Here is a 23,455-nt window from a genome sequence, read left to right on the forward strand (position 1 = left end):
CTTATATTACAGAGAAATACCTGTGTTTACAGCAGTTGTAACATACCTTGGTATGAAAGTGTTAGCAGTAATATATCAAATTAACCACCCCAAAATAGATTGTACATATTTATTGAAATGTGAGCAAAACATTTCTATATATTGATTGCATTGATTTCATTTTAAAAAAGATGAAAGAAAAGAAAAAAAACTTTTTACAAACTGATACATGAATGGAATCAAACAACAGACCATACCTGTATCATATTTCATGTAGTGCAATGTCAAAATATGAAGTAAGTAAATCTATGATGTACGGGAAGTAACTCCAGTAATATGACTTTAAGGGTACAATTTAATGAGCAATATTTATCCAAGTTATGATTAACAATAAAATACATACTAGAGCAATCAGAGACTTTTTCTTAAAAAGAAATATTCAAGAAGTAAGAAGTAACCCTCTGTGCACTGTGTGATTTTTCAAAGTATATCAAAATCCATGAACTAATATTGATTGATATCCATTTTACATAAATCTTAGGCTAGAATATCTGTCTAGATGATAAAATATATTTTAATTTCTTTACCATTTGGCAGTAAATATATAGAATATGGTTTTCTATTCAATTTCAAAACTATCAGAATATTTGTAAATCGATCCAAGTTTGTAACAAGAAGTCTTGTGGAGATTGAGTACACGTATACACATATTTTTATTTACTGATTTGAAAAAGAAGAATTATATGAAGGGTAGTCCATTTCTTTGCATACAATGTATTCTTCTAAATAAATAGTTTTAAATTGACTGGTCTATACCGAACCATTCTCAAAACGTTCGTAAATTTTCGAGTTGTGAAATATGAAAACATAAGTCTAGTGTACAGTATAACACATTTATCAGTACACATATCAACTTGTCACCGGATTACTCATAAGAACATATATTGGACGTTAAAACCGCCAAAACAGATCGCTAAGATTGATTGAGAAATATATTAAAAATAAACATTATGTACATAAGTCTAAAAGGGATATGATGGTGGAAGACGAGGAAACAATAGCAATAATTAACAGCATTAAAGGTAATATTTTGTGTTTACATCTCCTTGACTTTGTAGAATATTCACACGATCATCTAGGATATTTTCCTTGTCGATTTAAAACACTTACAATTTCTACACGTTTATCAGAAATGTGTATATAAAATCCATTTACGATAGAAAATTTATTTCGATGGTAAGAAACATACCTCATCAATAAGAAAGCAAACATATCAGATAATGGTTTACTCTACTTTGTTATAAATAGTCAGTAAAAAGCATAGAAATTTTTGCATTTGTTCTTGAAAGAAAAACATTTATACACAAAATATCAGTATACATTATCATCCTTTTCGCGTCGCCCATGTAATGTCAACAAGAAAATATAAGTAACACTTAGACATTTGGTTCATTTGAAGGTCAACATGTTAGCTGTTCAAAGTCATGGTTGTTACCATTTATCAACTAAGCATGCATAACATTTAAAAGTTTTAATGAGGCTAGTATTTGCAGTCTAAGTAATTTGAATTTTTTTTTTAATGAACAATAATTCTGTTCCCTTTTAGAAACGAGTTGTCGTATTTGTTCTGTAAAATTGTAAAAATATTAAGCATAGTACAATCATTCCTTTTACGTTTACAAAAATATGTACACGTAATCACTGATTTTACAACAAATATTTATTTATTGAATCAAAGATAAACTGTTTGGATGTAAACATACGAAGTCCTTGGGTCATGAACCGGTAGGGTCATTACTAAAGGTTTTCATATTATTTGACTGAAGACATAACATCTAAAATCAAAATATCATTGAATATTATGTAAACCAGCATTGTAAACATATCAAAAATCTCGTTCAGGTAAACATTCAATTTTGCAATGGACATGATTTGTTTCATAATTATCATTAACATACCTGCTTACCCTCAAGATAATTTTTTGAGTCTATATTCCATTCAAAATTTTGCTAAATTCCTTATTCTATGTAAGGTGCTATCGTCTTTACCAACACAATAGACTTTAGCAAAAATATTCTTGTGTAACTGAAAACAAGTGTGTAACATAGATTTTGATAAAGATGATTATATTTGGTCAAGATGATAGTTCGAAGTGACGTGTACAAGACATGACCTTATATACCATACCATATATCAAACATCCAATGTGGCTTGTCTATCGGAGACCGACATGGATTGCAAGCTTTGTCTTACAATTATATTACAGTATTGAAAGACAGGATAGCAATGACATTTCAGTGCTACAAAACAGCAGTAAGATACATACTGTGTTTCTAGTACCAATGAAGTAATTAGATGGAAAGTTTAATTTCTTTTCTTGATTCCTAAAATTAGTTTCAAATAATAAAGAAAATACGTTGTAGAGATACACCCTTTGTGATATTGCGGATCGAAATCTATATTTATCATTTCTCATTTATCAATTTCAATATCATTAGAAAACTCTTATTAATTTTCAGAAGTCTTCATCGCCTTATCATCTTCCGCATTGGACCAAACAAACGGATACATTTTGACTCCGTTTTGAATTTTAAATACACGAAAAATTATGAATTGCATTTACAAAGCAGTAAATGATTGACAAAGTATAAAACATAAGAATTGTAATGGTATTCGAGTCTCGTTTTTCAAAATACAGATGATTAATCAATGGCTTCGAACATATAGTGTGCAAATACTGTTGTAATAATAAACACTTTGTGCAAAATATTCTTAGAAACTGACAAAAATGGACCACTCTATCACAAAAACGCTTTATCGTCAGGGTAATCTCCTTCTTCAATATCAGCAGGTACCATTTTTATCTGGTTTTCGTAAAGTGTCTGATCGGGATTCCTGTAAAATGATTTAACAAAACGCTTTAAACATATGTAATGTACAATATTTTAAGTTCTAGTAGAATAGGTTTTCTGTTAATTGCATTCGCTTATGTAAATAAAAATTATTTGGGTCATACCATTAAACAACCGGCTGCAAAAATGCGTGGTTCTTTAAAGCAATATCCTCGGGAAAGGTTAAATTTCCTGGATTGTTCAGATTAGTGATAAATTTACGTTTGCCTTTTATATACTATGTATCGAGTCAAAATTAGGGTTTGTAATTTTGCTGTAAGTCATATCAAACAAATTTCAAGCGCGACTAATAAATATACTTACTTTCCAAAGTTTTCACCATCTTCGATGGTTTCTGGGAGTTTCTTCCCTAATGTTTCCGGCAGAAGCAAACACAACAGTCCCGCAGTAATTGAAGCAGCACCAAAAATACCAAGTGGGAAAGCTTGTCCGAATTTCCCTCCAATAATTTCTCCCTTTAATAAAACACATTCACTGTTAATAAAAATCCATTCCTATTTAGCGTTTGCTTGATTTGCAAACTTTGCCACAAAAATAAAGCGTTTCTATTCTGTATCCTTTCAGAATCATTTTGATCACATATTTGTTTATTTACAAACACGCCGTTACCATGTAGGTACAATTAAATTTATATGTTGTTATTGACACTGTTAGAAATGCGCGTGTTTTAATACACTTACAGTTGAGTAAGCCGTTATTATAAGTCATTTAATTGATTACTAAAATCTAATCACATAGAAGGAAACGTCCGAAGGTTTATCAATTAACAATCGATATATGATATTGCAAGTGTAAACGATGTGTAAACTGCATAGTGAAATTTGTCTGAATCGGACATGTCAGAACTCTCATATTTCTCAATCTTGCAAACTCTCCTTATTGTATAAATTGCTTACAGATTGAGCAATGTAGGGAGATATCATTCCTCCTATCCTGGCCACACATGAACTAGCTCCCATTCCACCGTTCCTGACGACAGTCGGGTACAACTCCATTGAATATACGTAAACCACACCAAAGGCCGCGGCCGAGCCCATCTTACCGAGGACGGCTAGTGCAAGGGTAAGGGGCTCCAACTCTGTCAACACCACAACATATGCAAATTTTAGAACTCTAGTCCGCACTATCTAACAATATACATTTTTAACAGCTTTAAACATTTCAAGATGTTATCCTTTTAAGATGGAGAGGATTGTGCCAATAGCACATAAAACTCCTCATATATGAATATATATATATAAATCAAACTCTATCATAATGTTTCACCCTTCCTTCTTTAATTCTATGACATCCTTGAATATCATTTAACTATGGTTAAGAATGCTTTCCAACAATTACTAACATGATGATTTTATAAGATTTAAGAGAATTAGAATACAATCCTCACCGTCTCCTCCATATAATACGGTAAAAATTGTACAGACACAGGCTACACCTCCAACCATCATGCACAGGCACAACAGCTTTCGTCGTCCCATAGCGTTGAGAAGAAAAATTGTTGATCCATTGGACGGGTACTCCACCACAGCAAGGATAAAGAACTTGAGGAAGAAGTTACCTCCCAGATTGCCAGAGTGCATGGTCACACCGTAGTACATCATGCTGATCACCAACCTACGAGCAAAAATAAGGACAGAAACTTCCATGAGAACGTGTTTCTTCAGTTTACTGCGTTTATAAGCTAGTCTACAACCATAGATTATCCCAATCTTTATTTCTGTGAGAAGGTATAAGTGTCCAGCGGTCCCTGGTCTCTACCCGATGCCTGATTGCCCTATCCCCTCGTCCTATGGACATCACCAGTCTTATGAAACAGATCGAGTGAATACTCTGGCATCGTTCCGAGAAGTGCAACAATTGGCTCTATGAAGAAAATTAAAATATATATAAAACAAGCCTATTCATCAAACCTTAATTATTTCATCCTTGTCATATTTATGGTTTTTTTCTTATACTAAACAATCACATAAACAGATACGTGGTCAGCATACAAACATGCAACCATGATCGAGAAATAATCAATGTTTTTTTCAAAAGGTAGCACTATATGAATGAATGCAATATGGTAATATGAAAGCCAGATTTTTTTTAATTAAGTGTAGTTATACTGATTATTTCTCGATATCAATGTTTCAAACCTTTTTTATGAAGAACCTATTCAATGAAAACAACGAATTAGTAAAACAAATCAACCTATCCGTGATTTTACATTTAACACAAATAAAACAATAAAACAATATGAAAATGTTATAAATTAGGGGTTATGAAAATATTAATGTATATTATTATAATCATCATCAATTATTAGAATGTTTAACTGCGTTTAACTAATTGTTATGTTCTTCAAATAAACTTTGATAAAAAATTTTCTCACCAATTAAAGAATATGATGAGGGTCCTGAAGAAGAGGGTCTTTGACATAAACAGATGCCACAAGTGCCCCTCTTTCACTTTTTCCACAGAGTCGGCGTCAAACATCTTATCTGGAACAGTTGTTTTGTTGACTTCCGCAGCACGCTTGACAATCACCTCCGCTTCCTCGTAGTGCCCTTTGCTGATCAACCATCGTGGCGATTCGGGAATAAACCTAGGACATACACATGCAGCCAGAACTCTTAAGAAAGTGTTACGAAGAACAATATTTCCTATAGCACATAACTTCTCTACAGAAGAGACTTTGATTAGCTTTTATCTCGTAACCACTGATGGACCATGGGTATTGTAAATGGATGCCAGGGAATGGACGCAGGGAGGGGTCGGCAAAAAGGTCGTCTGCAGGGCTAATCAACGCCCAGGCATCTCAGTTAGGCCATCCTCGGAAAACAACGCGAGTTTGGATCGATAAAAAAAAATCCAAAATGGTTCATGTGTGTTCGTGAAATGATTTCTTACCAAACTAAGTATATGAACTTTCAAACTGCATGATAGAATAATACCCTGATTCTAACGGTTTTTATAATTTAACTATTTTAGTACTATAATGGTGTGAACTAAGATGATTTTAGATTCCTATTTAATGTTTTACGACGACATCAAGACGTCACCAGTTTTGAATTAAAAGAAGTAAATGTTGAAATAACCATTTTTTTTTTTAAATGAGCACATGAGATTTATTCATCTCATCACGAATGTTTATGTTACGTCACTCTCCGGAGACCTGGATTTAGTTTTGATATTGAGGACTTCCGTCGATCTTTAAAAGAATTTTAGTAAAATACAAAATTATATATCAGTTATGAAAGTAGTTATAACTAACTGACGATGTGTCATAATTGTTACAGTCACACTTCTAAATGTTGATTTATGTTGTAAATAGTAATATTTTGTGTTAAAATTACTGAGCTATCTATATAAGTATTTTAATCGATTTCTTTTAATATATATCTTCATTTAAAGAAATACATACTCATACTTCTTAACATTCAGGTGTTTATACTGTATTGCAGTAATAACGAAACGATGATTTTCTGTTTAACACATTGCCAAATTTATATAACGAACATTTGAAAATTATCGATCAAAATTACTTACAAATTACCTAAACTCCTTTTGTAATGTTACATATGAAAAACTTTGTAAGTTATCGAACTTTGTTTCGTAGTTATGATATTCTTGTTTAAGATGATCAATGAGGTGAGTTATACATTAGAAGAAAGCACGCAGACACTCTCCAATTTATTCCGGGAGATGATACAATATTTGGCGAGCAACAACATTACTGAGACAGCGCAAACGTGACAGAAATAAGGCAAAGTATAAATAAGGCCTCAAATAAGTGATTATAAAAAGCTTCATACACTTAAAATAACATTCGAAATTATAAGAAATAAGTTTAACATTCCAGTTCAATCAGCTGTCGGTTAAGATACTATATATATACAAGTTCCTTCCCCTTACACACCAATAAACTTTTACTCCATAACGGGCATACCGGTTAAGTGAATCAGCACCGCACTGGCGCATCTAACAGTTTTTTTGAACGAGTAGCATCGTTTTACATCCTTACATCTTATGGAATCACACATTCTGCAGTTCTACTTAGCAAATGTACATACGGATATACCATGAGAACACTGGATACTGACATATACCAGCTGTAACCCTTGGATTGTCTGTTTATTTGATATTTCAGCTAACGTTGGACATTAGAATACTGGTTGCTTCAAGTCAGTGCTATGTAATTGTATATCTGAGAGATTTGTTTGCTTTTGAATTGCTTAATCTCGGAACAATGCATTTTCATAAAATTGTGGAATCCGTGGATCTTTTTGAGGCTTTGGTAGAAGGCCAAGAGGAGATGATACCTGGAAAACACAAAATCAGATCCGTGATCAATAATCATGTTGATAAATTTCTGGATGTAACAAAAGATTCTCATGTTCAGCGCGCTTGTATTCACGAAACTGTTCTTCAGGAACTATCCGCGATCAAATTCCTAGCAATTTGGACGTTTCGGTAAATTCCCTGCACAATTGGTCAAAATTTCACAGGAAATAATTTTAAATCTGAAATATTGTGATTCGAGCATATCTATGCATAAACTGTAGATATTATTTTTATCTGATATGTCGCAATCATCACGGTTACAATCGCCACTGCAGCGCTGTGTTATGTTTGTGTTTGCAGCAGATATTGCATGCGTGAAATAGATTACGATATATGAGTGATCACAGGTAATGCCTTCTCACTTGAAAATCTCAATATTTAATGTTTGTTTGTTATTGTGATTTTAAAAATTCATGTTTCTTTTTTATAACGAACTTGTCTTAAATTTCAATCAGGTTGACGTATTTAAGGAAAACAAAAAACTTTCAAGCGAGGGTGATTGCCTGTGTAATAATACATTGCAATAAATATCTGAGAAAATAGTTCCTGAGGTACAGCGGAGGGATATGAATAATACAAAACGTACTTACCGTTGGCATTGCGCCCATTGAAAACAACACGAGTGAACACGGGCATTTTTTAAAGTTATTACAGCGTTATAGCTTACCTCAACAAAACAACGCGCCTATCATCCTTACGTTTTATTTTTTCATAACTTTAACGAAGAATTGTAGAATAAAAACCCGACTTCATACAGATAACCATGCTGTTTGATCAAAGAAAATGTGAAATGTTGTATATTATAGCTTATTGATATGAGTTTCTTTATAACAATGAGAAAGGAAAGTAAATATTCATATTCATTTCAGTTCATCTATAAATCAACAACACGGTTTTCTGCTGAGGTCAAAAAGGATTTGAAAGATAACACAGCAATTAAAGAATGGCAACAATCTTATAAAACAACTCATGTTAATACTTTTTCTCGAGTTTGTGGATTGATCACATTTTGCATGATTAATCGTGAGTAGCTCTATCATGACTGATGCAGTCTTAAGCGAGCTACAGAATAGGTGGGCGCGACTCCAATGTATATCATCACATTAAAATCAATAAAACTCCTGGTCTTTCGGAAACCAGTCTGAGTCTATATTACACATTTGCAACGTTGGTTGTTTTCTATATCTGTGTTATCGCCACTCTTGTATGTATTCTCTGTCCATGTTATCCTGTAATGTTATATATATTCCCGGCTTTAGTTATTGATCCAGTCGGATTGAATGCCTGTCTGTTGTACTCTGAAGACACAATGCTTGTTCACCGTATAGTATAAACAAATATAACCGATATTCGAAACATCGCAGAGGAATATGTAGTGATGAGTGTTGCCATATTTAATAGCTCTGATATCCGTTAAACCCTTTTCGCTTTATATAAAGAAAAGTTTCGTTTTATCTAAAATATATTTAAGTTTGATTAATTAAAAAAATTGATTGAGAAATAATTGATTAATTTAGAAATAGCTTCTTCAACAATAGATATTTGATCTTATTATTGCTTTAGACAATTTCTTCGTGTGCTGTTCATGGACTGCAGTCAAAGTCTCTTCTTCCAACACCCAAAAACAAATAACCGCTTATTGTGATTATTTATCTGGAGAATTACTTATGATATATCCACATGTATTACGTAACGACCATCTTATTAGCTTATTTTTATTTTTATTTTATCTTTTTTTTATTTTATACTAAATTAGAACAAATGTACAGAAAAATTAATTCTAAAGCAAATGTGGATATTTATAATTATTTAAAATAAGGGACAAAATTCAATTATGTTTATACTATAGAAAAACACCGAAATAAATAAAAAGATATAAGAAATATTGAAACATGAATAAAATCTTATTCGTAATGGTTACCTGGAAATGTATTAAGGTTTCATTACTGCAATTGATTTTATACAATTTAATTACTCATATTTTGGAATAAAAAGCTAAAACATTTGCATGCTTCATAATATGTTTAAGCATATATAGAAACAAACAATGACAAATACATATCTTTTACATTATTTAAGTCCGTGTTTTCTATAAAGAACAACAATAATGGCGCCATACCTCCCAACCGGTGCGCAGACGGCCAACACCTTATGTGGGCTAGCAAATTAAAGTTTTGTTTCTTTATTCTTTAAAGATACAGTGCATAGTTGACTATTTCTATAATTGACATCATATCAATAAATATTTATTAGATTTCCTAATGATTCTAACAATCAATGCATTTTACAAGTACAATATGTCTTTATTTCTGAAGAAATACATACATGTACATATATACAAAATACAAACTTATTTAAGCATCTTAAAGCATTGCTAAGGAATATTAGTTTGTCCTTAAGTCAATCAGCATCCGTGAAGGTATGTGTTTTTCTACTTACTTCTTCTGTCTTCAAAAATGGAGAGCAGCCACAGGATATTTCTTCTCAAACTCTTCGTTGATGGCATCTTTGTGTTTTAGCATGGTGAATTTGTTGATTTTCTGGTTCTTGTCGACGTGAGGGGTTCACTGACGTACGCAATGATATGAGAGAAATTTGCAAGGAAATTCTAACTCCACTACATAGCAGGTAGGCAAGATTTGCGAAAAAATACATTCCATCCGATATCTTACAAACGAGTTTATCTTTGAATGAAGAAACAAAAAAAGGATGATTAAATCATGATAGTAAAAAGTTAAATTGTGAAATATAATTAAATTTCATTCTTTCAGGAGACACTATCTTTGTCAAGGTATTATTTTGAATGGATCTGATATCAGATGAAATCAATGTTGAAACTAGTGTTTTTAAAACCAAATGATTTTTCACCTAAACTCAATTGAACAAAATCGTGTCAGCTCTTGCAAAGAAAAGGTCTGTGCGAAAAGTAGTGATTGTAAAATTGTGAAATTATAATGTACTGCTGCGTTTCGTCCAGTAACCATCCAACCCCTCAAAAGGTTTCTTCATACAGGACTCTTAACATCTCTGGTAGGAAAACATCATTTACATCTAAAGGCATGTTCACATGGTTTTCTTCGAGTATTACTCTCTTCATTGCCCAACACAACTGCACCATGGTCGCTTAACAAAGCATTTCGTCTCTGCTTTCGCTCTGCCCTTCTTTAAATGGAAACTTTGGCTTTAAAAATGTTCATTTGTCCAAACGCCCAAAAAACCGAAAAATACCGTTTTGTCGGAAAAGATCGCGATTTTTATAAGTTTGGCCTCCACTACAGTTTAATCATGTTGCTTCGTGAATACGTAGATACAAATTAAGCTCTAAAAATCCTATTAAATCGTTTGTTATTTACATTCATTTGTATATTAAATAGTTTATACCAAACCAAAAATCTGACACAACTTTACACCTTATAAAAAAAGTTACAAATGTTGATATACTAAACAGAAAAAAAACGATAGTTTAAAAAAAATAATTTAACCGTGATATCATTATCGGTACCAACACTTAATGTATATTTTTCAAGAAAAATAACTTACGATTTATCATCTCTTCAAAACATTCTATGGTGATGATGTCTGCTATTCGCTTGGATTCGAAACAAGATTGTTCATATATGTAAGATATACACCATTGAAGATATAAATCAAGTCATAAATCATATCTCCGTATGTAGAAGCGTTAAATACAACTGTTGTGAAGGTCAAACCTGATACAGTTTACACATTTTAGAACTTACGGTTTTGTGGTCCATTTATCTGCATCCCTGCGACGCTATGATGTGGTGAGGAGATTAAAAGACAAGGCAAAGGGAAAAAGGAAGTGGGGATCAAACGTACTCGATTCTACTATGAGTACACTCTTTTTCAGCGGTTACGAGTTTCAGTCTGATTAATAAATAAGCCTTCCGTCATCTGACTTATCAAGAATTTCAGGTAACCTGCAACAATACAGAATGACATATGTAATATTCAGGAAAATACTCTTATTGAAACCTTTCTTAGTGGTAAATATCGCTGAGTTGAGAAAACATTGTCACTATGTGTTTCCGTTTAAAGGACGAAAATGTTTGGCTCATGTTCAATATAAACCTGTTTATTTCACAAGATACATTCATTTTAATTATTACTATAAGTATGGAAGCACGCTGGGCCTTGATGCACCAGAAAACCACAAAAAAATCTGGTAGGTTGGTAGATCACTAAACATGTGTATATATCTTTTTATATTCAAATGGTTATTAAAATACCGATAATCTTGTGGAAAAGTCGCTCCAATTACCAGTCACTTTTCATCACTTCACTTAATTCTCTTGTTGACTATGTGCTTTCTTTGAAACATTAATTCCATACCATTTTATAATGGATTATCGCCTGGTTGATATTACTGTTATCGGTTTCACCCTTCAAAAACGGAAACACACTTTTGCATAACTAACTTGCATTATACTCTCAATATACGCATCACAAAGCAAAACTAATGTGTGGACAACCTAGTACCGACCTACCATATATATGTTTATCAAACATATTTGTTTTGTGTCTGTTGGACAGATGTCTTGCTGTAAAAGTCATCGGAACATTGTCCTTAAAGTATAAAAATATATAACCGCAAACAAAACTCATTACGATAACATGCGTCAGGCAATGTAGTTAAGGATGAAAAAAGCACAATCTAGTGTCCCAACGATAATTTTTTATTGCATATATTACTCGCTACCTTATCCTTATTGAGAAATCATGCAAATTTTAATGCACTTTAATAGAATATGATGGTGAACTTGGATGACGGAATGTTAAACTCGATATCATCTCCCAATCTATGATCTGTCCGTATTTACATCCTATGGTCTGTAGTGTATTTTTCGTCCCGTCTGTGGTCAAGATAAGTAATGCACCATGAATAGTAACAAAATTAATAATGATTATATCAAAAAACAGATTAAATGTCTTTTAAATTATCGTTCCTTATCTAAATCGTTATTATCTTTATTTTGCAGTTTAGAATATTCCATTTTTTTTTTATTTTTTATTTATTTATTTTTTTTTACTTTTGCTTTTTTTATTTTATTTTAGTTTGGCCTGTTGATGATCCTGTCTATTTTGATGTGTATCCATTTAGTTAGTAACTCTCATCTATAACAGGGGGTATCATCGTCGTGTCGACCTTTTGCCTGTCTTGTCAGCTTGAATATTCCGTACATAAAATCAGCCTCTCCAGTTTCTCAATCCCCGTAATTGAGCTGATTTATGATTAGTCTCAATTTATTCCACAGTAACTATAGCTCTTTGCCAAAAGAACGTCAAACCCCTGTTTGCTTCCGAGGTCTTTGTATATTCCAAATTATCTAATCATTCATACCAGATGTCGAGGTATATATTTCGATACCGTGTCTTGATGTCAAAATGCACTTATGGAAACCGGTGATTAATAAGATATCTAAGCTTCGGAAGAACTATTAAAGATTGATACATGACAATAAGGTATAACTTCGCTTAGAAAGTGATCATATCTAATACCGTAGCATGCAATGATAGAAAAGTGCAAGCTGAATCCAATGCATTATTTAAAAGAGGTAGAATAAAATCGTTTTTATTCCTAACACTATCGTACGTAACCCATTAACATTATAGTCTGCATTTTTTAAATAGTATTTAAGAAATATAAAGACCGATATCTATATCAAATTATGAACATCTAAGTAGATTTGCTATTCTTTCGAATTATGAGTATAGTCAACTTTCACTAAACATTAAGTGAATTGTGTTTACTACTACTTCCCAGAGAAAAAGAAAAAAATCATAAGTGATTTTTGTAGGAATATTAAAAGCTGGCGTTTGTTTTAGAAGATACCAAACAAACGTCTCCTTGAGTTACTTACCACCAATAGAAGAGATAGAAAGTGCAGGGGATGCCCACCGCCAGCTGAATATAGTGCCAGTTCCTCAGGAAAAAGCCAGCTCCTGACAGGTAACACAAACCAGTAGCAAAGAACATGTGTATAGGGATTCCAGCCACTCCTCGCTTAGACGGTCCGACCATTTCCACGCCTAATAGAAGGTGACAAACAAACTCACTGAAGAGGCAGACACTCATGTAAACATAGATATTTTTTTCTTTAATTTCATATATGCAAGAGGATTATAAACAGTTCTATGATTGTTATTAATGGTGATATTACATCTATCAACATTTTTTCTCGGGCTTTCCTAACCATGTAGATTTGTATTATAAGATTGTTTAGGATTAAATACACTTATACACTACTTCTCTCATACGAGCACTTCGCATGTTTGTATAACAAACACCTGTTCTGAACAGATAAACCAATTACACTTAGCATAAATAGTTACCTAAAGCTTACTCTAGGGCAATCATTAACACCAAAATAACAATGTGTGTTTTTATTCATTTGCTAGTATCAAAATTAAGGGGAATAGTGTGTGCAGCGGCTGAAACATGTTCCAAAGAATTATTGCGTACAACCTTCATTACTATAAGAACCTACTATTAAAGCTAGTAAGCGGCATATGTACAAAGAATGCCCCCTGCACAAAATCATGACCTAAGTTGTCGTGGTAATAAGTGCCTTATATTAAATATGTATGTATTTACACGAAATCAAGGTTAAGATTCCATCAATTTTCTTAGAAATTAAATTGTTTCTATGCCAACAACATTACAACGTTGATTAAAGGCAAACAATATAATCTTCTTTACGACATACTCTTAAAAATACAATCACTTATTAGTTTTAATGGGATGAAGTTTTCTCGGGACTCGACTTTGCTCGCAAAGAAATAGTACAGTCAATAACATTAGTAATTGCACATGCAGTTACTGATACCATATGGTCGACTTACTAAGAACACAGCAGACCATAAAGAGTCCATGACATGCAGCGCCGACTGTGAATTCTAGGAGGACGAAGCTGTAATATTCGGGAGCCCATGCTAACGCCAAGGCAGATGCGAGCATCAATACGGAGCAGATTGAAAACGTCTTTTTACGACCGATGCTGTAATTAAGATATATTTTCATGTATATAAGACATGTCAGACAAAAATCAATTTCAGAATGAAGCTTGTTGTTATATTATTCAGAATACAATTTAACATGGAATGATTATATTGACAAAGGAAACATCACATAAATTGCTTTACATCTTCGTGTAGAATATTGTTTACACACTATGACTTATCGAACTTCAGCCATTCAGGCATTAGAAAAGTGATATTTTAGGTTATAATAATAACGCCATATACGAATGCATTCCATAAAGAGACAAATTATAACTGATATTAAAACACTCAAAATGCGTAAACATGAATTGGCCATGAATCGTGAGGCTACATATGGGATACCATTCAAATATTATGTTTATTTTTTGTCAGATAGATTTTCAAATGTCAAATTTGCCAACTAGTCTTAAATATATACAAACACGTTTTGATTTTCCAGACCAGGAACTTTTTACTGCATAATGTATAGACAGACAATGTTACCGACATCAGTCTAACAAACACCTGTAATAAACGCTATATCATATCGATGGCGTGGAATTATTTGTTTTTCATATCCTGCCACGAAATGAATACGATCTTTGTGTTTTAGAGCGATAGACAACGCATTGTTGGTGATGATGGTAGGATAGAATTTGCCTTGTTTTTTATATAACATTAATGATAAGATTAGTGTAGCCACTTACTAGTCAGAAAGCATCCCAAATCCAAGGTCTCCGCACAAAACACCAAAGTAGAACACCATCTGAGCGTGCGACGTCTTCAAGGCATCATCACAAACCAGGTTATTCTGTACAATTGATATTGAATATTAACAAAATTAAAATCGACTAATGTCAGAAATATGTCAGCAAGGTGTCTCATCAATTTTAAAATATGTGTCTCCTAGCAAAGTCAAGAATGAAGCTTCCCTTAGACAACCTCAGAAAGATATCCGGTTTCAATGTCAGGAAAATGACCAGTTTCAAGGTCAGGAAGATGTCTTTCATCAATGTCAGGAAAATGTCATTATATTAACCTTAGGAAGGTGCCCCGTTTCAACATCAAGAGGGTGATCTGCATCAACGACAGAAAGTTGTTTCTTATCACGTCAAGAAAATGACCAGTATCAAGGTCAGGAAGATGTCCTTCATCAACGTCAGGAAAGTGTCCCATTTAAACCTTACAAAGGTGCCCGTTTCAACATCCGGAAGATGTTCGCGTTTTATCGCCAAGAAGGCGTGCCAAATCAACGTCAGGAAAGTGCTCCATATCAACGTCAAGAAAAAGTGCTTAATTTATGTCAGAAAGATGTCGTTTGTCAACGTCTGAAAGGTGTCTTTTACCAACGTCAGAAATATGACCTTTAACCTCCGGAAGGTGTCTTTTACCAACGTCAGAAATGTCACCTTTAACGTCCGTAAGGTGTTCGTTTTCAATTACTGTATTACCGGTTAGATTAAGATCTTCCTAGACAACTGGTGAGATGTTATCTGATTGCCTTTGCTTTGCTTTTAAAGGGCATTTTTTACGACCAGACGTTAATGTCACAATATCAATATATCACCATATGGTGTGCTTGAAATTTAAAATGCAAGGAGTGTACACATGCGGAATATTAAAGTAGTGAACTACAGTCAGACAATATACAATCAATCACACGTTTCTGCATTAAAAACGAAAAAGCAATCATAGCTATTATTGTTTCCGTAATGTCAGCGTCCATGATAATGAAGACTGTCCTAAAATCGATACTAGCGAACGGTTCTAGAGCTTCATTATGTAATCGTTATAGAAATGATTTGCCGACCAACTCATGTCAGTGAAATTATCACACGGAATTCGGAAGATCTTATCATATTACCGAATATTGATTTACAGATAACTCCTTCGTTTGAGGAATATGTGATAAAGAAAGTTTGACATTTTGTATATCTACCACTTCATCAACGATCATGATCTAGCTGCGACTCCATTCTTTAGTTTCCATGTATATAACATGACTTGCTTGCTAACCTTCAGTAGCCAGAGGGTCAACGACCCAGTACTCGATCTAAAAATGGGCCTGCCCACAATGTGACCTGTAGCCTGCGCACCATATGATTTGATTAATACGCATGTATTTTTCGGTAAACTGCAACTTGGCAAAAAGCCAAATTACCTACAAAACTTTATGAGAAGTTTATACGCGAACTTTTTGCTATTATCACGTTAGTAATACTACACGGTAGTCGCTACGTACAAACTGTTTTAACAGTCGACAGTCAGTGCGTAATGCCATCACGGGTTACATTGGGAGAGATAAAAGAAGCCAGACGATTCCATCTAAACATATCTACCAAACAGTTGTTCTCAAACTTAAAAGAACGTATTTCATTATTAATCATTACATATATCGTCTGTAAAGTTTACGTGAATAATTTGCACCGTTAGTAGTTCGGTATAAGTGATAGAAGATCCAAGACATGAAACAGGTACTGAAGTTAGATTGTATAGCATGTGCATGTAATGTTCAGCAGTAGCCTATGAGCTTATAAAGCCACTCATTCAATTTTCAAGCATCCAAGAGCACTTTTCCAAAACAGGCGTTATGACAACATTATCACTTAACGCAAAGCAAACGGAAAAAAGCTCTTTGTGACTTTTTTTTTAACTGCAAGTGTACAGATTGAACTTGAATATATATATTAACGGGAGGTATGAGCTAACAGTATGTTACGTACTTCAGATGCAAATGTTTCCTCGAAGACGGACTTGTCGTAGACGTAGTCTTCGCATTGTATCCTAGATGTAGTGTTCACGTAGTAGTCATAGCCCCCCGGGCTGGCCGAGTCCACCACCACTCCCTTGAAATGGCTGCACATCTCGTATTTCTTAAGGACATCCTGACTTGGCGGAATGGTCGCATTGATGAGATCAGCGTGGAAGGCATTTTGAACTTCAAACGTGTCATTAACGTACCCGGGGATCTTACACCTGTATGAATTAACAATAAAAGAAAACCATCAGGTATTGATTTAGTCTGAAAGGAGGTTTATAGTTACTAGTAGGAAATAGAATGTAGCAAGTTTCATTTAATAAACAACAAGTTTCAATTAAGCTCACGAATTTCAATTGAACAAACGCATCTTATAATTGTACATAAAAATATGATACAGTTTTAGCTAATATAAATGTCAACACAACATGTTATGATACTGCGTCAACAGAATGTATGCAAATTGTCAAAAAAAAAATCATTTCTGCTGTACTAGAAAGATATTATGTCTGTTATTATTAGAAAATTGGCCGTGGTAGACAGGGGGGTTCTGACATTATCCTAGCATGATCCTGGTCTGAAAAAAGCATCTGGAAAAAAACATCTTCTCACCATTGCCATGGTGATACGAGTTTATTATATCGTATATGTAACATGACCGTAGATATCGAGTGTACAATGTGTATTACATTATAAATAAATGAACATGTTGTTTCCTACGTCAACCATCATAATAAGAGAACAGAAACTAACGCTGTTTCAGAAGGAAAAGCTGACAATGATTTAGTAACAGCTAATGACGTCCTCCAGAGCGGGCGATGTATCGATCGATCGCCCCGAGACAAGTCTGAGACAACTTCTAACGGTAATGGAGAGAACATTTCAGCGCGAATGTCTGATTTATTGTGCAGGCAGCGTCGGGCAACCAAGTTCACTGTGGGGGTGTGGGGTAACCTAAATATTGATCAATTTGTATTCACACATTTCGAGCTTTTCGTTGCTACTGTCTTAGTAGGAATTGAATATCTTAAATGATGACTGTTCTATTGGAAATATTTAACAATTTATTGAATAAGATGCTGTCTACTGTAATATTTTTGCATATCTTAGTGACTTCTACGTCGGTGATTTTAATATGTTAATGAAGCTTGTAAGCAACAGTAACACGTATAAATTTAACTCCACGTTCAATATTGCAAATTGTTAAGTTAAAAGAATTGATGCAAGATTTTTTTTTAATTAGTGTTCAGTGTTGGAAATGTAATGAAATAGTGCAAAATCATTCCGAATACGTCCTATTGTACTGGAAATAGATCTTGTCTTCAAAAATAAAGGATTCTCCTTATACCAGCATATCAAACTAATCACGATAAATATGACATCATTCTAAGCGGAATGTGTGTATACGTAGTTTATGGGCTGTATGTCGTGTTAGTCAGCAATCCTGTGTGTCTGGGACATGATGTTGGGTTGATATCATCTTTTTTTTTCAAATAAACTCATTCTCCTCAGTAGCTACATAACAACGAAAGGTCTTTAAAACAGCTATCCTGTCCTTTTTTAATTCTCTCTAATCTTTCCGTCTCGCAGATCGTTATCTATGTTATATGAAACTACAAATTATCTATCGTCAGTCAGAATGTACGGCGTTAAATGACTTATAATCACTTTTAAATGACTGTGACATTGGTGGTGCTGTAAGAGGATTGTATTTAACCGATGTATTTATCACGAAGGACGAATTACTGACTGTACTGTAAGTACTTACTGCAATTACATACAGTTAAGTAGGACACCAACAGTTCCATTTAAACTAGTTTTTATTATTGTACTAACCAAAAAGCCTTGATACACTATAGATGGCTGTCACTAAACCTCTTAAATGGCACAATTTTATTATTCTCTAATCATGGCTGTTTTGTATGGTCATGCTCTAACAAGAAGTACCATGCTGTTTGTAATTATATTCTTATCAATACCGAAAGTTCTTTTTGTTATGATTGGATATATAACTTTAAAGTGAAAGTCGACAAGCCGCGCTAGGCCTTTGCCTTACTTCAATAATACGCAGATTACTTAAATCTCTGAACAATGTCTCCTTTAAGCTGTCTATGTTTTTGAAAGCTTAAACTAAATCTAATTGTACTGTAAAAATCAATAAGCGGCCAGTAATTATGACTTTCAAATATGTTTTACACAGGTGGACAATAATAATATGATATTACTATATTTATCTTTAAGCCTTCACCAATCTCAGAAGTTACACTCATGGATATGTCAGTAGGATGTAAAGTAATTGTCAGTAAGCAAAACCACCGTCGCTAAGTACCATACATTAATGAAAAACAGTCAGTAATAGCTCCGTTGTTAATTAGAGCCGAGATACTTCTACCTCTGAGATCACTTTATGTACAGTTTAATAGCATAGGTATATCAATTAACGTATGGGGGTGAAGGAAAACGGAGCTGTTCGTTTAGAATTATATAATATCCTTAATTTCTACATTTAGATTCCCTGTTGGTTTGTTACAGCAGTCACGACATACAACAGGATATAACTAATGTATAAGTCGATGTAGAAAGCCAGACACAGTAAACATTTCCACTGAGCCATCTGACCATTTCTTTTCTATTCTGGATTCCTCTATGTTTTTAAGAACAAAGGGTGGAAAACGAATATCCAATAGTATGCAGAAATTGAGAGATGTCATTAGCTTCTGAAACTCACGCCTATTATAATTTATAAGTTTGATACGCAAATGTCTGTAATTTAGTCTTTCATGTGAGTTGGATTTTTAATGTCAGTTTTTAATTCCTTATTTCAATATCCTATTTTATATAAATAGTTTTGTTTATCGACACTTTTTTATGTCTGCTTTTTCACATTTTACATCTTAATCCGACCCACATTTCATACATATTTCACTTCCAGCTGCAGCTGTTGCGATAAGACAGTGTGAACTGTATAAAGTACATACTTCCTAATTATCTAGTATACCAGTTATAACCCCTGGTAACCCCCCTTATAAGGCTGTTCTCTAAGTTGTTCTTTGTTGTGCGTATGAATAACAGTGTGTACAAATTAATGCGCGCACTAATATATGCCAAGTATGTACACCTCAAACATTACTGGATATTGTGATTGTTATATACCAAATACAAAGTTTAACTTTAAATTGATTGTATTTAAAACATCAAACAAAATTAATCAATATGATGACTTTTATACGCGGCCCTTTAAATTTGTATATATGAATGAACACGTAACATCAACTGTTCTTTTGTGTGCCGTTAAACCGGACTTATTTCGGTTTGTCTGTAACACATGCTGCAGATACAGTACAGGATATCCCGCATCTAGGCACTTTATTACTTAAATGTATACACATAATGTAGTTTTGTCATACTTGTACAAGTATACATTAAAATATGAAGTGCCTACTTCATCTGGATAAGACATCTAAAGCGCTGTCCTCTTTCTCATTACTTCTAAATGTGTTTTCCATTATCTTCATGTGTGTCGTAACGGTTTTTTCTTTGAGAATAATTACACGTGCTAGATTACATAAGTGGAAATGAACTTTATTTGTATGGTTTGAGTAAGCAATATAGCATTATCCATGCTATGAAGAAAAATACTTTATTCCATACGAGATTCAACCATTAATGTAATTCTGCTTCTACATGCTTTAAGTTACAATCCATATAATATGTATCGAGAAACGACTGGCGACTGGATTTTAAACAGTTGTGTGAAGCCGGATAGTTTTGTGATAGTATTGTTAAACTGAGAGGTATGAGTCACCCTTTACAGGACATAAAGCAGTGGGGAGTGTATGCTTTACCAGCACCCTATGGGCCCTAAAACATGATTTTGTATCTGTTTTGGTTTGAAGACCTTATCAGTCTGAATGTGTTCTAGTAACTCCTCATTCATCCACGATCAAACATTCGTTTCAGAATTCAGATATAGATATTGGTGGTGGGTTTTTTTATGAATACTGATTTGAACTTTACCAAGAGATATTCTTATCAATACAACGTCTTATTTTGTAAACGTTTTAAATGTTTCCTGTTTATAAAAATACAAATTAAAAAGAAGATATTACATTATCGAAAGTTAACATGACTCAATAGAAACAGCATAAGAAAACATGTGCTGATACACATTACCGGCCTTCAATTTTACTGCGTAGTGATAAGTTATCACCGTTAATTCTTAGTTTAGGTAAACTACTTGACTGGTACATTCAGTGCAATTCAAATCCAGTGACGTATTTTTGGTATAGTTGTACCAAGGACCGTGTTTCGATAATATAATCGGACTGTTTGCATAAGGTGTGTATTTAATGGTACAACACACATAACATATATATATATATATATATATATACAAATTAGCCCAGATAAATGAGCTACAAATTTCTTATGTTTTACGTACCGGTGTTCTGGTTTGTACATCTGGAATACCAACATCATCATGAAACATCCGACGGACATAGCGGGAAGCTGAAGGAGAATCCATAACCGTTTCTGATAGAATCCGAATTCTCCGAGCTTCAGCAAAGCGTCATCAAACTTCATTTTGTCTCACACAGGAGAACAAACAACAATAGAAGCCGAGCAATATACACAAAAGCTTGCTCCTTCAACGGTTAGTTCTCCCAGACGCGTATCAATACCACAAGTCTCCTCGTCCTGTGTACTCCGACAGTAACTGGAAGAGAGAGCAACACTGTGTTAGGTTTGGTAGGCAAGGATAGTGTTATAGCTTTGGTACCAGGTCATTCAGGAAGCACGTGAATCATACGCCGCTTATTGATTATGGCCAGAACAAGGATCGGTATGTTAGCGCCACACTCTCGTGTTAAAGCAAGGAGCGCCGGTATTATATGTGTTTCAAAGATTAATACGCGTCCAATCCCGGGCGGATTTCATTGGTTAATACACTTCTATGTTAATAGGACGTTTTTATTATATGTTAGGAATATATTAGCGCTTACCAGCTCCATGAAAACATGCTATTGATCAAGAGATTTTTTAATTAACAAAAATCTTTAAATTTCGGTCTTGACATTCAAATACATTCAAATACAGTTAGAATTCACCAATGATTTCAACACTTTAGATTTACAAATCTTAACGTTAATATTCACTTATCTCATTCACGTAAACCTTAATATCCACCCTACAATTTTATTCCCCTGAACGTTAACATAACATTCACTCAGCAATATCTTCAACCTGAACGTTAACATAACATTCACTCAGCAATATCTTTAACCTGAACGTTAACATCACATTCACATTACAATCCCTTTTTTACCTTGATTTTTGTATTTATTCAACATATCACTCGCTTGAACGGTTACGTTACGTTGTTATGTTCACTCTACAGCCTTATTTACCTTGATGTTTAAATTCAACAATTACATCCACCGTAACGTTCATATTCATATTTTCTCAAATATCATCCATTTCACATCCATCAAGGTAAGGTGTCACCTGTCCGGTTTCCCCCCCCCCCCCCCCCCCCCCCTCCTATCCTTCTCGCGCTTGCATCCTAGCCAACAAGAATGATTATTACAAGTTCAGATAATTTGCTATTAAATAAATAATGGCTATACTTTATCACGATAATTAACTTTGATATCATCGGTCTACTTGATGTTCTCTATTATTTTTATGCTGATAACTCTTCGTTACTTGTGAGCATTGGACGATGCGTTGGACATCTGTTACTGAAGTTCACACTGTCAATGCTGAATGTCTACCGGGGATATTAACGACGCCGTCAAAACCGTGTAATACCATTAGTTGATCGTAACAGGGATGCATCATATGAAGCATAACTTAGCAGCATGCCTCTACTCTAGTGCCCATCAACATCGTCTCAAAGGAGATAACATATTGCAAATTATCCATAAACTAGGAGTGTGTGCATTTCGGTAAATAATGAATGTATATCTGTTACGGAAACATGCGTGCATGTGTGTGTGTGTTTTAGAGGGTTCACGTGAGTTTGTTCTATTGTGCATTATACATTATACGGGTGTTAAAGTAGCATCAAAGACGGTACGAATTTGTTGGTGTATGTGTTTTAGATCACTTTAATACATTTATACTGGTACTGTACTACTGTACTAGAGATGGTGTGTGTTTCCCCGTTATTGTGGGGAATATGTATTTCGTAAGTATTTACTATGTAATTTACATTGTTGCTGTTTCTGAGATATTTACCATGTCACTGTTTCTCAGGTATTTACAGTGTGACTGTATCTGAGGTGTTTACCATGTGTGACTGTTTCTGAGGTATTTACAGTGTGACTATTTCTGAGGTGTTTACAGTGTGACTATTTCTGAGGTGTTTACCGTGTGACTGTTTCTGAGGTGTTTACAGTGTGACTGTTTCTGAGGTGTTTACAGTGTGACTGTTTCTGAGGTGTTTACCATGTGACTGTTTCTGAGGTGTTTACAG

The 23,455-nt window shown here is 33.9% G+C and overlaps 1 protein-coding gene across 1 annotated transcript; it reads right to left on the reverse strand.

The window, feature by feature from the left end:
- Window positions 1–2,497: 2,497 nt before the first annotated feature.
- Window positions 2,498–21,850, reverse strand: LOC132550250 (organic cation transporter protein-like). Its single transcript, XM_060214294.1, has 10 exons — window positions 21,419–21,850; window positions 16,943–17,195; window positions 14,927–15,030; window positions 14,082–14,236; window positions 13,100–13,268; window positions 5,266–5,478; window positions 4,279–4,505; window positions 3,788–3,969; window positions 3,195–3,346; window positions 2,498–2,874 (listed from the first exon to the last, which is right to left on the reverse strand). Exons 1-10 carry the CDS (start codon window positions 21,559–21,561, stop codon window positions 2,781–2,783), a joined length of 1,692 nt encoding a protein of 563 aa, XP_060070277.1. The 5' UTR covers window positions 21,562–21,850; the 3' UTR covers window positions 2,498–2,780.
- Between the last annotated feature and the right edge of the window lie 1,605 nt (window positions 21,851–23,455).

Source organism: Ylistrum balloti, unplaced genomic scaffold (assembly GCF_031769215.1).
Source record: "Ylistrum balloti isolate Yb309-2 unplaced genomic scaffold, AGI_CSIRO_Ybal_v1 Utg370114, whole genome shotgun sequence".
Taxonomy (NCBI): domain Eukaryota; kingdom Metazoa; phylum Mollusca; class Bivalvia; order Pectinida; family Pectinidae; genus Ylistrum; species Ylistrum balloti.

Coding starts and splice junctions, on each gene's coding strand:
- LOC132550250 (XM_060214294.1), bottom strand. CDS start 21,561: ATGAAGTTTGATGACGCTTTGCTGAAGCTCGGAGAATTCGGATTCTAT. Junction 4,506..5,265: donor CTCATCATATTCTTTAATTG/GTGAGAAAATTT, acceptor TTTTGCTCGTAG/GTTGGTGATCAGCATGATGT. Junction 3,347..3,787: donor CTCCCTACATTGCTCAATCT/GTAAGCAATTTA, acceptor GTTTTATTAAAG/GGAGAAATTATTGGAGGGAA.